At 46.4% G+C, this 14,635-nt stretch overlaps 1 protein-coding gene across 3 annotated transcripts in view; it reads left to right on the top strand.

Annotated features, from left to right (window-relative positions):
* SDAD1 (SDA1 domain containing 1) overlaps nucleotides 1–14,635 on the top strand; it is a 412,284-nt gene that overhangs the window by 396,212 nt on the left and 1,437 nt on the right. For all 3 annotated transcript variants that reach the window (XM_069236846.1, XM_069236848.1, XM_069236847.1), the window contains 3 exons: nucleotides 13,591–13,781; nucleotides 13,895–13,979; nucleotides 14,247–14,408. In XM_069236846.1, coding sequence (XP_069092947.1) covers nucleotides 13,591–13,781; nucleotides 13,895–13,979; nucleotides 14,247–14,408 — 438 coding nt within the window. The remainder of the gene's footprint in view (nucleotides 1–13,590; nucleotides 13,782–13,894; nucleotides 13,980–14,246; nucleotides 14,409–14,635) is intronic.

Below are 14,635 nucleotides of genomic sequence, written 5' to 3'. Positions count from 1 at the left end.
ACCACCCTCCTCCAACCACCTTCGGAAGCCCACTAAGTAAGCCCCTGTCTGTCCACATCGCTGCACTGATCTGTTCACGTGAGTGTCAGGGACTATATTAAAATCCCCCCCATGAGAATGTCTGCGTCAGCCGTAACCAGCACCTGCCCAGTGGCCTCCCTCAAAAATCTCCTCTTGATGCTCGTTAGGGCCATAAATGCAGGCTATGGTGATGTTACGTCCATGTATGTCTATGCGCAGGGATAAAAGTCTTCCATTCATCTCAGCCTGTATGCCTATTAGTTTCCCTGTGAAATGCTTAGCTAGCCATATTGCCACCCCTGCCCGCCTCCCAAGTCCTGATGAGTGATATTGTCTTGTCAGGCGATAGGGTGTTAGGGTCTTGGTCCTGTCTTCTGTAGACCCTCATGGTGCCGCAAACTGTGGAGCAAGTGTTCTCTTTCCCTCTTGCTTTCCTCCGATGGTTTGGGGGGTTGTTTCTTCCGTTGTCTAGCTTCGTGACCATGATTCCCATGTGGCACCCACAAAATCGCCTCTGAACCCCCAGCAAGGGGGCTACTCTGCCCCAAGTCCATGCCAGTGTGCATATAATACACATCTCATTCTGCCAAACAAATTGGAGACAGAAGGGATGGTCCCATTTGTAGCAAATTCTTTTTCCCTGAAGCATAACTGTGACAGAGCGCACCGGCGCTGTAGTGTCAGTGAGGAAAGATCCTGGAACAAGTATAGTTTGTGGCCTTCGAAGTCTGTAGCATTCATGCCACGGACCGCTGTCAAAATTTGCTCCATCGGCTTATAGTAGTGAAGGCATGTGAGTATATCCTTTGGCTGGCCTGGGGACTGGGAGAGGTGCCCAGTCCTGTGTGAACGGTCCAATATTATGTCTTGGTCGTTAAGAGCCGGCGCCACCTGCCTGAACAGACGGATCACGAAGACTTCCAGGAATCCCGCTATTGCCTGTGTTGGTACTCCTCTAATGCTGATGTTAGATCGCCGGGACCTGTTCTCCAAGTCCTCGAGTCTATACTGCAGATCCCGGTTGATGTCTTGGAGAGCTATAATCTCCTGCCTGTGGTGGTCTAGTCCTTCCTCCTCTGTGTCACGTGTGCATTCCACCGTGTCCTCTCGTTGACCCACCTCCTCCACCTCTCGTTTGAGCTCTTTGACGGTTGTGGCAAGCTCCTGCCTGAGGGTAGCGAAATCTTCTTGGAGCTCCCCAAATAGTTGCTCCATAAAGGCTTTTGTCACTGGGTTAGCATAGTCTTCCCCTGTTTGAACATTGTTGCCCCTGCCGGGTTCCGTCCCCACACCGCGAGCGGGTTCCTGCTTCTTCGGCGGTGTTTTAGCAAAGAGGTCTTTCAGGCTACTGTCTTTCTTGCCTTGTCTTTGTGTTGCATAACCTCCTGGTTAATGCTGCCTCTCCTCTGACTAGTTTGGGCATTCTTTCTGTGACCACCCCAAGCAGCATCGTCAGGACAAAAACCTGACTCCCCCAGCCCCCCCACCCACCCAAGATCCAGAACCTGTCCTCAGGCCACCAGTGCTCTGCTTCTGACGGGAGTCTCTCCCAGCCCCACCTCCAGCCAGGAGGCGTAGTCCCTCTCCGTAGGCTCAGTTATGGTAACCCAATGGAGAAGGCCACCCATCTATTCGTGTCCCCAGGCCTCCTAGAACACAGCCTCTTCACTCACATGCCGGTCAGATCTGCCCTCTACACGCACCTCCATATGCTCCATGCGCTCTGCATAGTCCCTTCAACTGGCTTGCTGGTCACCTGATATCTCGCCTCTCCCACCAGCCTGTCCGTCATGATCTTCGAGGGCCGCTCTCCCCCCCCCCCCCCCCAGGGGAACCCAGGAAGGCCCCCCAGGCCCCTCACCTGCCTCTACCTCACAGGGCGATGTCCACCGCACTGGCGCTACGCCCCTCTGTTCTTGTGCGCTTCTCCGTCCGCCACTCTCCCCAGACTCTCACTCACTGCGGATTTCCTTCTCCAGTCATGAGGTGGCGCCTCGCTGCTGCTCCTCGCCCACCACATGCAGCTGCGGTCTCTTCCGTCCATTCACCACCCCAGCATTCATGGCGCTCACCTCCGCTTTCTCTCTACCTCAGCGGGTGGGAGTGGTGTCTGCCCCAATGGGCCAAGGTGTGGGTCCCCACGGCTTGGGACCACCTGTATCCTGTCCTGGCCGCTCTATCCGTGCACTGCTACCGCGGCTGCCATTTTGACTGTGGCTCTGTTGCAGTTCGCTGAGCACCTTCCCGCCATCCTACAGGGCCACAAATGTCTACAACAGAGCCCGGAGTGTCTCCCGTGGCTCCAATTGGAACTGTGGGGTCCACCCTTCTTTTTAGCTGCTCTTGGCCTGCTTCTGACGACGGAGCCCTGTGATGGCGCTCCTATTCTGCCGCCATCTTGGCTCCTCTCCCTTCTTCTCTCTCTCAAAGGGAAAGTAATGTATGTGTTCACGGACTGCCATGTGGTACTGCAACAAACAGGGACCCTTTGTCAGGAAGCACTACTCCTCTGGACATGGCTGGAATATCAGGGCATTACCCTAGTGGTTCAACATCTGGTGGGTTCTCTCAATGCCAGAGCAGACAAACTCAGCCGTCGATGCACAGCCAATCATGAATGGCGTCTTCATCCGGAGGTAGCGCAAGGTCTGTTTCAGCAATGGGGAGAGCCTTGGCTAGATATGTTCGCCTCTGCAGAGAACGCAAAATCTCAGCTGTTTTGCGCATTGGAGTTTCCAAGGCGGCACTCGTTCGGAGACGCTTTTCGTCTTGAGTGGAACTCCCGCCTCCATTCCGCCTATACCACTTCTCAAGAAGAGTTCTCAAGAAGATCAGGAAAAACCAGGCCCCAAGTCATCTTGGTAGCTCCGGACTGGGCACGGAGTGTATGGTATCCAGAGCTATTGAACATGGCCTCGGATCCTCCAAACAGACTGCCTCTTCAGGCAGATCTTCTGTCGCAGCAACAGGGAACGGTTCTCCACCCAAACCTGTCCAATCTCTGCTTCCATGCGTGGAGATTGAGCGGCAGCAGTTGACAACTTTTGATCTTCCACCCGAAGTCTCGATGTTATCTTGGCAGCCAGGCATCCCTCCACCAAAACGGTATACGCCTGTTGTTGGCATAAGTTTGTGACATGGTGTACCCACAAATCTGTTGATCCCTTCTCTGCGCCGCTATCTGAGGTTCTTTTGCTTTGGGCACCCTTAACCGCTTCCCACACGACCTCCCTGGTGCATGTCACGAACAGTGGCCGACACCAGGGAGAGGGTTAAAAAATACCCTTGGAGACACAGAAGCTCTTCCGTGTTTCCCCACCCCACCGCCCCTTTGTGATGTCAGCGCGCCGCGAGGTGCGCTGATGTCACTATCTGTTTTCTCCACTGGAGCAGGAAGTGGCCTTTCGCCTGCTTCCTGCTCCGGTGCGGAAAACAGCCCCAAAGGCCTCGTTTGAAAGGGGAGATTCTCCCTTTCAAACGAGACCTTCCTAAACAGGTTTTCTGGCCCATTGAGGGCCAGGAAACCCCCACTAGACACCAGGGATTTCACTTGGGCATATATATATATTTTTTAAGGTAGGTTTACCAATTGTGAACCCTCCCCACCCCACCCCCATTTACCAACCGTGAACCCCCCCGACCCCCCCACTCCCAGTGTAAATAAAATATGTTTTTAAACAAAGTGAAATAGACAGGGGGTCGCCCGTAGGTAGGGCGACCCCCTGTGGGGGCAACATTTTTATTTTTAACAGCTATATGGTTTTTCTGGGGGCCATTACAGCTGTTAAAAAAAAAAAAAGATCTATATATATAATGATATGTAGATATATGGATCTCTATATAGATAGATCTCTCTCTCTCGCGCTCTCTCTCTCTCTCTCTCTCTCTCTCTATATATATATATATATATATATATATATATATATATATATATATATATATATATATATATATATATATATATATATATAGATTTATACATAGCGATCACTTTTGTCAACGTGTGTGGTTTCCCTGGGGGCTGCGACCGGCCCCCAGGAAAACCACACCCAAGTATAAAAGTGATCTCATATATATGTTTGCCACCAGTTCTCTTGCAGTTACAGCCTGCGTCTTGAAAGCAATGCACATACTTCAACTGACGCGTTTCAACTGTAGCTTTTAGGCAGTAATAGAAAAGTCAAGTAACCTGTGATTATGTTTCTGTTAGAAAAGGATCTGACTTTTGTCTAGTGGCAGTTTTGATGCCATAAAGTAGCGCAGAAGGTTTATATGCCTACTGAAAGGATCAAAACTATATTATATATGAATAGCTGAGTCGATTAGTAAAGCCAGCCATTACCTGCGCTTTAATACAAATGAAATGTATGTGCAATGGGAGTTATGGAGAGATGAAATGCACTTTTGCTGGGTGGTAGTGAGGGAATCGGAGGCGGAGGTAATGGGAGTGGGAGAACCAATAATGATTATTGGACTGGGCGCTAGAGGCGCTAAAGACTGTGACAATTGATATGTAACAAGGTGATGTAATAGTGTGTCTTTTTTGTTTTTTTGTGTCTTGAGAGAACATGCTGATTGAGGGAAGAAGCGAAGGTAAGGTGACCTCTACTGTTGCAGGTATAACACACATCATCTGAAGGTTAGGGCAATGGCGCAGTCTCTGGGAGGGATTTTTCAGTCGTCTGAGTCCAATTCGATAGCTCCTCTTCCAGTGATTATGAGGGAGGTGATGAGGACAGTCCTGCTGTCCCTTCGCAAGCACAGTCTCTGCAGCAGGACAATAGCGTGTAGCCCAACCCAGAGAGCAGGTGCATGCAGCGGCAAGCACAGAGAGAGTGCTCTCTTGGGGGCTACCCAATTTAGTTCACCCCCAAATTCCACTGCCCAAATCTTATTGTGGAGACATCAAAATGATCTATCACAAAACAAACTGGTTTTGTAAAGCCTGCACCTGCGTTTTTTGGTCCTTGGCTCGGCGGCCATATAGGGAAACATACTAAACCCAGACATTTCTGGAAACTAGACATCCTGGGAGTCCACAGAGGTGTGAATTGTGTGGATTCCCCAAAGTTTTCTTACCCAGAATACCTGCAAACCTGAAATGTTGAACAAAAACTCTTATTTTTTTCTTGCATTTCTGTCAAACAAAGTACAGGAATATGCTGGGATCCACAAAATTCCTACCACCCAGTGTTTCCCCATCTGTCCTGATAAAAACGCCACCCCACTTGAGTGCCTGTACCTAGTGCCTCCGTCAGGAATGGATCACCCCAGGGTCAACAGTTGCCCTCATGTAAGGACCAACATTGACTGTTGTGTGATCTGTTCCTGACACGTGCACTAGGCGTACCCACACAAGTGAGGTACCATTGTTATCAGGAGACTTGGGGAATTCTCGGTGGAAGGAAATTAGTGGCTCCTCTCAGATACCAGAACTTTCTATCACCGAAATGTGAAGAAAAAGTGGGGGTTTTTTGCCAAATATTGAGGTTTGCAAAGGATTCTTGGTAACAGAACCTGGTGAAAGCCCCACAAGTCACACCATCTAGGATTCCCCTAGGTGTCTAGTTTTCAAAAATACACAGGTTTGGTAGGTTTCCCTAGGTACCGGCTGAGCTAGAGGACAAAGCCCACAGCTAGAAACTTTGCAAAAAACAGCCTTCTTTTCTTTGGGAAAATGTGATGTGTCCACGTTGTGTTTTGGGGCATTTCCTGTCGCGGGCACTAGGCCTACCCACACAAGTGAGGTACCATTTGTATCGGATGACTTGGGGAAACGGTGGGTGGAAGGAAATGTATGTCTCCTCTCAGATTCCAGAACTTTCTAAGGGGTTAAAGGGTATTTCTCTGCCATTTCAGCTACCTGTTCAGCTCTCACTCTTCAAATCTCCTATTGTGAATAGATTCCTTAAAGGTCTCACCCATGTATTTCCTCCCACTCCATTTATCATGTCTCAGTGGGATCTCAATCTTGTCCTTACTTAATGTGTACTCCCTTTAAGCTGATGCACAATTGCCCTTTACGGCGCCTCACTTTCAAGACTGTCTTTCTTGTTGCCTTCACTTCTGCTTGCAGTGAGTGAGCTTCAAGCCCTTTCTTCCAAGCCTCCATTCTTGTCTGTGCACCCTGACAAAGTGGTGTTACGCAATAAGGCTTCCTTTCTTCCCAAGGTTGTTACGCCTTTTCATGTAGGCCAGTCCATCACCTTGCCTACTTTTTACGCACCCCCATATCCTTCCCTTGAGGAGGAGAGACTCCATTGTCTGGACCAAAAAAAAGCGTTGGCGTTCTATCTTAATCGTACTAAAGATTTCCGGGTGGACGATCAACTCTTTGTCGGGTATGTGGGTGCGAAGGAAGGGAAGGCGGTGCAAAAACGTACTATCTCTCAATGGGTACTTCTCTGCATCAAGATGTGCTATGTTTTGGCGAACAAGCAACCCCCTGAGGGCTTGTGCGCTCACTCCACCAGAGCGACTGCTGCTTCCACTGCGTTAGCACGCTGGAGTTCCTTTCCTGGATATCTGCCAGGCAGCTACGTGGGCATCTCTGCACACGTTTGCTAAACATTACTGCCTGGACAGTCCGGTCCGTTGGGACGGCTACTTTGGTCGTTCGGTCCTGCAGGATTTTCTAGTATGATCTTGGTTCGCAGCCCACCTCCGAGGATGGCAGTGCTTGGATATCTATTCTAAGGTATGGAATCTGCAACTAGAAGTTTCCATCAGATGTACAAGTTAGTTACCTTCGGTAACGAAATATCTGGTAGAGACATATTCTAGTTGCAGATTCCTTACCGATCCACCTATCCTCCCCGCTTGCAAACTGATTTCTAGGGACAGGGATTCCCCCTTCAAGTCCTTTGCTCTGGTGCACCAAACTCAGTGTTCTTAGCGGTTCTGCGCTCTGGTGTGGAAAGTCGTTAAAAGAAACTAATGTCACTGTGCTGAGGCGACGTCTATGTACTACTCCTGACTACATCACGGTGACTACGATGCCACCTACCGATGCGCAAGGGTATAGCTCGAAGAAAAAAATCTCTGGTTCCAGTCTGACGCCTGGGGGAAAATTCTAAGGTAAGGAGTCTGCAACTCGGATATGTCCATACCAGATATTTTGTTCCCGAAACTAAGTAACTTGTACGTTACTGGTTAGCAGGATCCCAGCACACACTCAGTCAAGCTAGCATCAACATCAGGCAAAAAGTGAGTGTGGGGGGTAGCATGCCAAAGGGGGCACTTTCCTACAAGGAGGTGAGAAGATGCATTTGCGAACCGGTTCATGCACCCTACCTGAAAAGCTGCCACACTGCCTCTGCACTCACCCACCCCACTATCTGGCAACCCCTTCCGCTCCAAGCTACCGACCTGCAGGGGGCCTCACATAGACTCCCTTATCTGAGACGCAGACCTGTAGAGGCCTGCAAAGATCACAGCTGAGAGGCTGGGACCCGCAAGGGGAGAAAATCAGGAAAGCTGACCACTTCCATAATTGTACTATTCGGCAGACTGGGTGTAACAAGTCCTTGAGATCACGAAGGGGACAAGCACATTCCTTATATTCAAATTACTAATGCTCATAGCTTAGGAGGCTTTTGCGCCACATTCCCAGCCGCCTCCCCATGCTCCAAGACACTATTTCATGGGCATTAGTCTCCTTCTGGTTACCCTAATAGTATTACCATTTTAAAGGAGAGTGGCGAATCTTACAACACCTGGCTGGGACCCGTGGGTGGCAAAGGGCACAATATTTGATTGCCTCAGCCACACTACGGGATAGGACTTCAAAGAACTTCAAAGAACAAGATTTAGCAAGCGGGAAGGGTGCCGCCTGGCTGCCTACCATAGAGCTCCTAATGGAGACCAGTTATGCCACTATCTATGTTGACCCTTCCCCTCCTTTTCTGAGATGTTTAACATGCCTGTCCTGGGCCTACCTGTCCGATCCTATTTGAGCACCTTCTGGCTGCTCCTGCTCAGTCACCTCCAGCCTTACAACCCAGGTAGCCTATATGCCGCCAAAGAAGACGCAATCAAATAGGTTATCTAGTTACTTCTCTCCAGCGGAAGCAAGAGACCTGGCCGACGATTCTAGCCCCAGCGCAACTATGACCTTGAGGAAAGAAGACCTCCTCTCCTCTCTCTCTGTGATTGTAAGAAGGAACTCAGCGAAGAAATGAAAGCAGATCTAACTTTCTCTCTGGAGACCCTTAGAGTAGACATTAACTTCTGTCTTCCTTACAGCCGATGTGGACTCGATGAGCACATGCGCAGTTGACCTCGAAACTAAATGCCAAGACTTAAACCAGAGAGCAACCCCATTGGGGACCTCAACAGAGCAATTACGAACACAGCTGCAGACTATCATACTAAAATGTGAAGACCTGGAAAATTGCTCCCGATTTGACACCATCCGGATCTGTGACCTGGAAGAAGGTATGTAGGGACCAGATCTAGAAGCCTTCGTAGTCGGCATATGGTCTGAACTCTTAGGAAAAGATCACGCAGAAGTAAGGCTACAGAGGGTGCACAGGGTTGAACCATAGACCGGTGGAGAGGGGAAGCACCCTAGAGACATTTTTGCCAAGCTGCGTTCTTTTAAGAACAAGGAACTGATTCTTCAGACAGCCAGACAACACGATCCAGTTGCATCCAAAGAGCTACATTTGCGCTTTTCCAAGACATTGCCCCAGCCACCCTATCTAGGCACTTGCAACTTAAACCTGTGACTGACCTGTTATGCAGGAAACATTAAATATTGCTGGACCAGAATAAGATGCACCACTTCACTGAGTTGGAGGACTACGCATCATTGCTGAGTCTGACTGCAGCTATTCATCTGAGCTCAGATAGCAAGAAAAGGAAGAACCCCTGTGGACCATGTGAGGACAAAGACCGGAGGCTCACGACAGACACAGCAGAGAGGGAAACTCACAGGCAAATGAAACAGTTTTGATGGATCTTCATAAATCTCTTCTGCAGCCCCAGTGAGTGAGTTCTCACGGTACACACGTCTAAACTCAGCCCAGGAGCTGATGTCCCGGAGTAATCATTCAAACACACTCTGAAACTGTTGCGACCAAGAGACAACTGACTGGGCCAAACCAGGGCTGATTAGGAATACATCCCTCCAGGTGCATCTATGAGAGATTGAACTGTTGCCAGATACCGGGCACTTATGCCATTCTAAGACACCTGCAGAGTGCAATGGTGGACATGGATCCATAATCTCTGACCTTACGTGCTTTGAAATAAGTTTCTATTATTTTAGGGAGCCTAGACTTCCATGTTTTTATGGTTTGCTGGGTTTATATTTGTTGCATGTCCGGACTCGACAGAATCGAAATGGGGGTGAAGGGAAGAGGATTAGGTGGATGGGGCTAAGGACATTACGAGGGAAGAAACTCAGCCACTATTGAAACCTACACTAAGACAGATCTGAAATACGATTCCGGTATATACTTTACCCTTGGCTGAAACACTATCTCCTGGAACGTTTGGGGACTTAATTCCCCTGCTAAACACCACAAATTTTGGAAATATGTAGAGGGCTGATGATTTGCCGTGTTAGCGTTACAAGAAACTTACCCAAAACGTAGTGAGGACCATACCCACTGATCTACAAATCGTCCGCCACTACCAAACATAACTGGGTGGCTTTGCTCTTTCACAGGTCCCTAAAATTTCAAATCATGTGCTATAAATCCGATAAAGAAGGGAGAATACTCATGGTCTAAGTCACTGATAAAGGTTGCACATGTACAATAGCCATAATATATGCCTCGAACTCAGGTCAAGCAGATTTCCTCCTTTACTTCCTCTCTCTGCTATGAGCATTTGCCAAAGGAGACATTATATTGATAGGTGACTTCATTCTCATTTGGGATCCCGGCCTAGACAGTTCACAACCTCATAGGATGCATACAAACACATTTACCAAGTCTGCGAAACAAGCGCAGATCTTCAAATCCTTTTTACTCACCCTCACTGTTCCCACAATAGAAATGGAGGAGATTGCTTCCTCCACCCCCTTTCATAGGGTCAAAAAGGAAATCACTTACTTGGGCATAAAGACTACCCTTAGGATGACAGATCTCCACAAAGCAAATTATCCTCCCCTGTTATGGCAATTAAAATACAGCCTTAAAAAATGGGCCCCACAGTGCTTGACATGGCTGGATCACACTAACGCTGTGAATAAGACAGTGTTACCGAGACTCCGATATCTTTTTCAGGGCCTCCCAATTTAAGTTGACCAAGAATTTGTCTCCACTTTCCTCTCCATGATTGCTAATTTTATCTGTTAAAACCGCAAAGCCTGACTACCATGCAGAGTACTAACACTCCCAAAAGAGGCAGGGGGACTGGCTCTCCCAGACTTCACACTTTGCTACAAAGCAGCACATTTAAGAGTAATAATGGAATGGTCCATGAGGGAATCCGACAAACACTGGCTATATATGGATAGAGCAGTAACCAGGAGAACGATCTGGGACGTCCTGTGGAAACCCAAATCAGAATGCCCACTCAATGCTTACTGAAGCACCATGACTAGAACCACTCTGACAGCCTGGGATTGGATAACACTTCTGCATAGCTTGACATCCTTTCCCTCTCCCTACACCCCTATACACTACAATAAAGCTTTTAAATCAGCTTTAACCCCTTGACCCTTTGATGTATGCCAGGAAGGGGACTGCCTTACAATATCTGACCTCTTCCACGGGTGGGAAATCCTCACATAAAATTTTAAGCTACCGGTCACGGAGTTCTACCATTTTACCCAAATAAAAGACTGGATAATGCAGTCAGAGGTGCAGCTGGCAGCCACCAGGGATCTACTCTCCATATAAAAAAATAAGCGACAACCTAGAGGCACCGGGGTTGTGTCTCCTTCCTTTACTCACTCCTGGGCTCCACTACCAGCAGTCCTACCCCTAGACATACAACTTTTTGGAACAGATTTTGGGGATATTGATTACCACAGATCAATGGCGGAAATTCTGGAGAGATATTCCCAGATTTAATCGCTCAATGGGTCTTAGATATGCACATTTTAAAGTGCTTTACGAATGGTATTTACACCCAGCAAAACTTCACAAACTATACCCAGATTCATCTGATAGATCTTGGAGGGGTTGCGGGCACTTACGGAATTTCCAGCACATTTGATGGGACTGCCCTGCAATACAACCTTATTGGGCGGAGAACTTAGCTCAGATAAGAGAGATTTTAGGCTTTCCTCTGCCAGATATGCCAGAATTTGTTTTCCTGGGGTTGTGTGATAAGTCCCTTACAAACGGTGGGAGACCTGTCCATTTTATGGTTAAGCTTCGGAGCGGACGAAAAGGCCTTAGCGGCAGCCTGAAAGAAACCTGAAGCCTTTGCGAAGGTCTCACAATGGAGCAGATATTAAATTACATTAGATTATTAAATTACATATATTTATTTTAATATTATATTATTAAATCCCTTTGGGGATCGTGCCCCACGCTCAGGAGAGCGCTCCACCTCTTTCATATCTGAGCCCGTATGATTTCTGAGACTGCACTAATCCTGATCCTCTGCCATATCTATTGTGACCCTCCTGATTTATTGGCTTCAATTTCTCACAGTTAGCATCTACCTTGTCTACTCCACACATGTACGTAGTTCAGTTTAGTTATTCCCATCCTTTCGGGATGTTGGGGGAAAGGGGGTGATATTGGGCACTTATCTTGCGAAATTGTAATATACTTTCATGACAGTGAATGTAAATAGGCTCTTGGTTTTCTAGTTGCAATATTGGCGGACCTATCGGTATGATACTGTATTTAACATTGGCATTCATATTGTGATCTTCTGTCATGATATTTTGATACCTATAATCCTTGTACCCAACAAAACTTAATAAAGAAAGTTTGAGGGGAAAAAATAAGTAATTTTAAGCTAAAGCGACATAAAAAAAATAGACGACAACTGCGAAGGGATTAATCCTGTATGCAACACGGTATCATCGTGTATAGAGGTAGGGCAAAATGGTGATTCTAGGTCGATAGCACCAACTACTTGCAAACAGGGGCTATTGCAAGAGTTTCTGGATCCGTTCTTGCACCTGAGGTGTGATTCACAAGCGAGGAATATGCACCAGAAGGAGCTCTACCAAAGACCCCAAGATAAGTAGCTATTTTTTTTTATCCATTAGTCTGCTTTGTTCTGTCTTCTGCTTGTTCTCTATTACATTTCTTCTGAAATCCTAGCTGATGGAGGCCGTCCTTGTTTTTTGGGCTCCAAATTAAATCTTTATTTCCCTCAATATTCACAAAATATGATGTTTTTACATTCATTTTAAACATGTATACATGGGGTGATTTCGGCGTTTTCTGTTCCCTGGTTTCGAGATACGTTCTTTTATTATTTGTGCGTTACCAGAGCCCCTAACTCAACTGTAATTATTTTTTTTTTTTTTTAAATGAAGCTGTAAAATAACTGACTTGCAATTTGTGTGTGCAAGAGAATGTTTGTATGTACGCCGGTAGCAGATGCATAATAAAAATTCACTGGAAAAAAAACGGAGTCCTGGTTGAGACAACACACAAAATCATTGACATCCACCACAGGACCGAACTGATTTGAGAACAACGTGCCGGACGACTAGGAGTTGTTTTGTTCATGGCGGTCAAATGGGAGTTGTGTCTTGTCATGTGCTTTGTTATACTAACTGGTTTGTGTGTTTGAGCCTCAAACATAAGTGTTTTTTTAGTGAACGTCGTTTTTTATTATTATTAACTTAACTTTCAACACCTATGCACGGCCGAAGGCCCAAGCTGATGTGGCAGCCCAACCCACACTGCACAACCTGCTGAGGCTACTTGCGCGAGAGGAGCATAGATGAGGCTGATTCACGGGGGGGAGAGAATGTCTTGGATACTCCAAATTGTTTCAGGGAAAGTGTTCCAAATCCTTGGGGCGAAGCAGATGACAGCTTCGTCCGAGTTCTGGTTTTCTCGACTTTGATCTTTGTAATCCAGCTGTACAGTACAGGGGGTTATTTTGAAAACGACGAACCAGCCCACACTTAACTGTGGCGGAAGCAGTGTCTTGTGGCACTCTAATGCCAGCGACTAAGCTTTACTGTTCTTCTCTGAAGGCAAGCAATTTCATTCTTCTATTTTTCTATGTTTGGTGAGAGAAGCCCTCTTGTCTGGTTCAAACACCACATCTGCTTAAACTCATCTTTTACAGTTAAGAAGTTGATATAGATTTTTGGACGTATATGAAAGAAGAATGGATTTATAAGCAAGTTTAGATTGTAGACTACGTATTTCCTATCAATACCTCCTCTAATGCGGCGTGCACCATGTTTTTCAAAGTATGTCTCATTAAAGAATTCACTCGTAGGCGTGTCATTACATTTTCTCTTTGGGTCTTAAAAATCTCATTGTTTCCGTTAGTTACTATATAAACAAACAGTCCAGTTTCCCAACAGCTAGACATGTTATTTAGATGTGAAGAAATTTAACACACATATGCACATCCATGTAAAATGTTTTTTTTCCACACGTTTTTCACGAAATCGTACTTTTCCAGACAGAGAAAATTAAAGCCATGCCAGTAGAAGAACGGAAATCCAAAGCAACAGCTGTTAGCGGCAGCAGAATTTTAACACAAGAAGATTTCAAGAAAATCCGCCTTGCCCAGATCAGCAAGGAAGTTGACTCAGCCCCTGGCAAAGCAAAGAAGAGAAAAAATGTTGAGATAGACAGTGATGAGGAAAGCAGGTACAAGGAACAAAATGACCTAATTTAATGTTTTGGGCTCTGACGTGATAACTTTGCGTATATTCTCGAATGTTTTTGCTTTCCAACTAAATATTTTGTCTTTCCAATGACAGGGGGGAGTTGCTTACGCTGCGAGATATTGAGCATCTTCATAAAAAACCCAAATCTGACAAAGAAACAAGATTAGCAACTGCTATGGTGAGAAGTCTGTACTCTTTTTTTTGTTCAATAAGAAAGCGATGATAAATCTGGAGCAAAGAAAGGCAATTTAGCTTTAGTGTTCTGATGCATGATTGCAGGCAAATGTATGAAACTATGCCTCTGCACCACAGATTAATGTTGTTTGTTGCTTGGAAGAATTGTATTTTTGTATGCTTCATCTATTTGTGTTATTTTAATAGAATTTTGAAGGAAGATTTTGAGATTTCCAATGGCTTTCTTTTTTATTGTTTATGCTTGTAACAGTCTGGGAAGACTGACAGGAAGGAATTTGTAAGAAAGAAAACTAAAATGAATCCGTATGCCAGCACCACCAACAAGGAAAAGAAGAAGAACAAAAGCTTCATGATGGTGCGCCACAGCCAGAATGTCCGGACAAAGAACAAACGTTCCTTTCGAGACAAGCAGGTAAGCTCAGTCGGGTCACCCACCACTTAGTTGGTCCTGTTGGCTGCAAGGTTAGTGGCCGAGCGGTTGAGCTTGTTCTTTGCACATATATTAACTGCTTCCCTGCCACAGTGACATATCATTGATATTTCTATAGCTCTTTCCATACACCTTGCAATACTTTAAGCATATGCATTTATATGCCATGGCCATCTGTTGAAAATGGGACATGTTGTGCAAAAATGTCC

This window comes from Pleurodeles waltl, chromosome 1_2 (assembly GCF_031143425.1).
Source record: "Pleurodeles waltl isolate 20211129_DDA chromosome 1_2, aPleWal1.hap1.20221129, whole genome shotgun sequence".
NCBI lineage: Eukaryota > Metazoa > Chordata > Amphibia > Caudata > Salamandridae > Pleurodeles > Pleurodeles waltl.
Note: the sequence above shows the minus strand (reverse complement) of the source record. Positions and strands in the feature narration are given on the sequence as shown.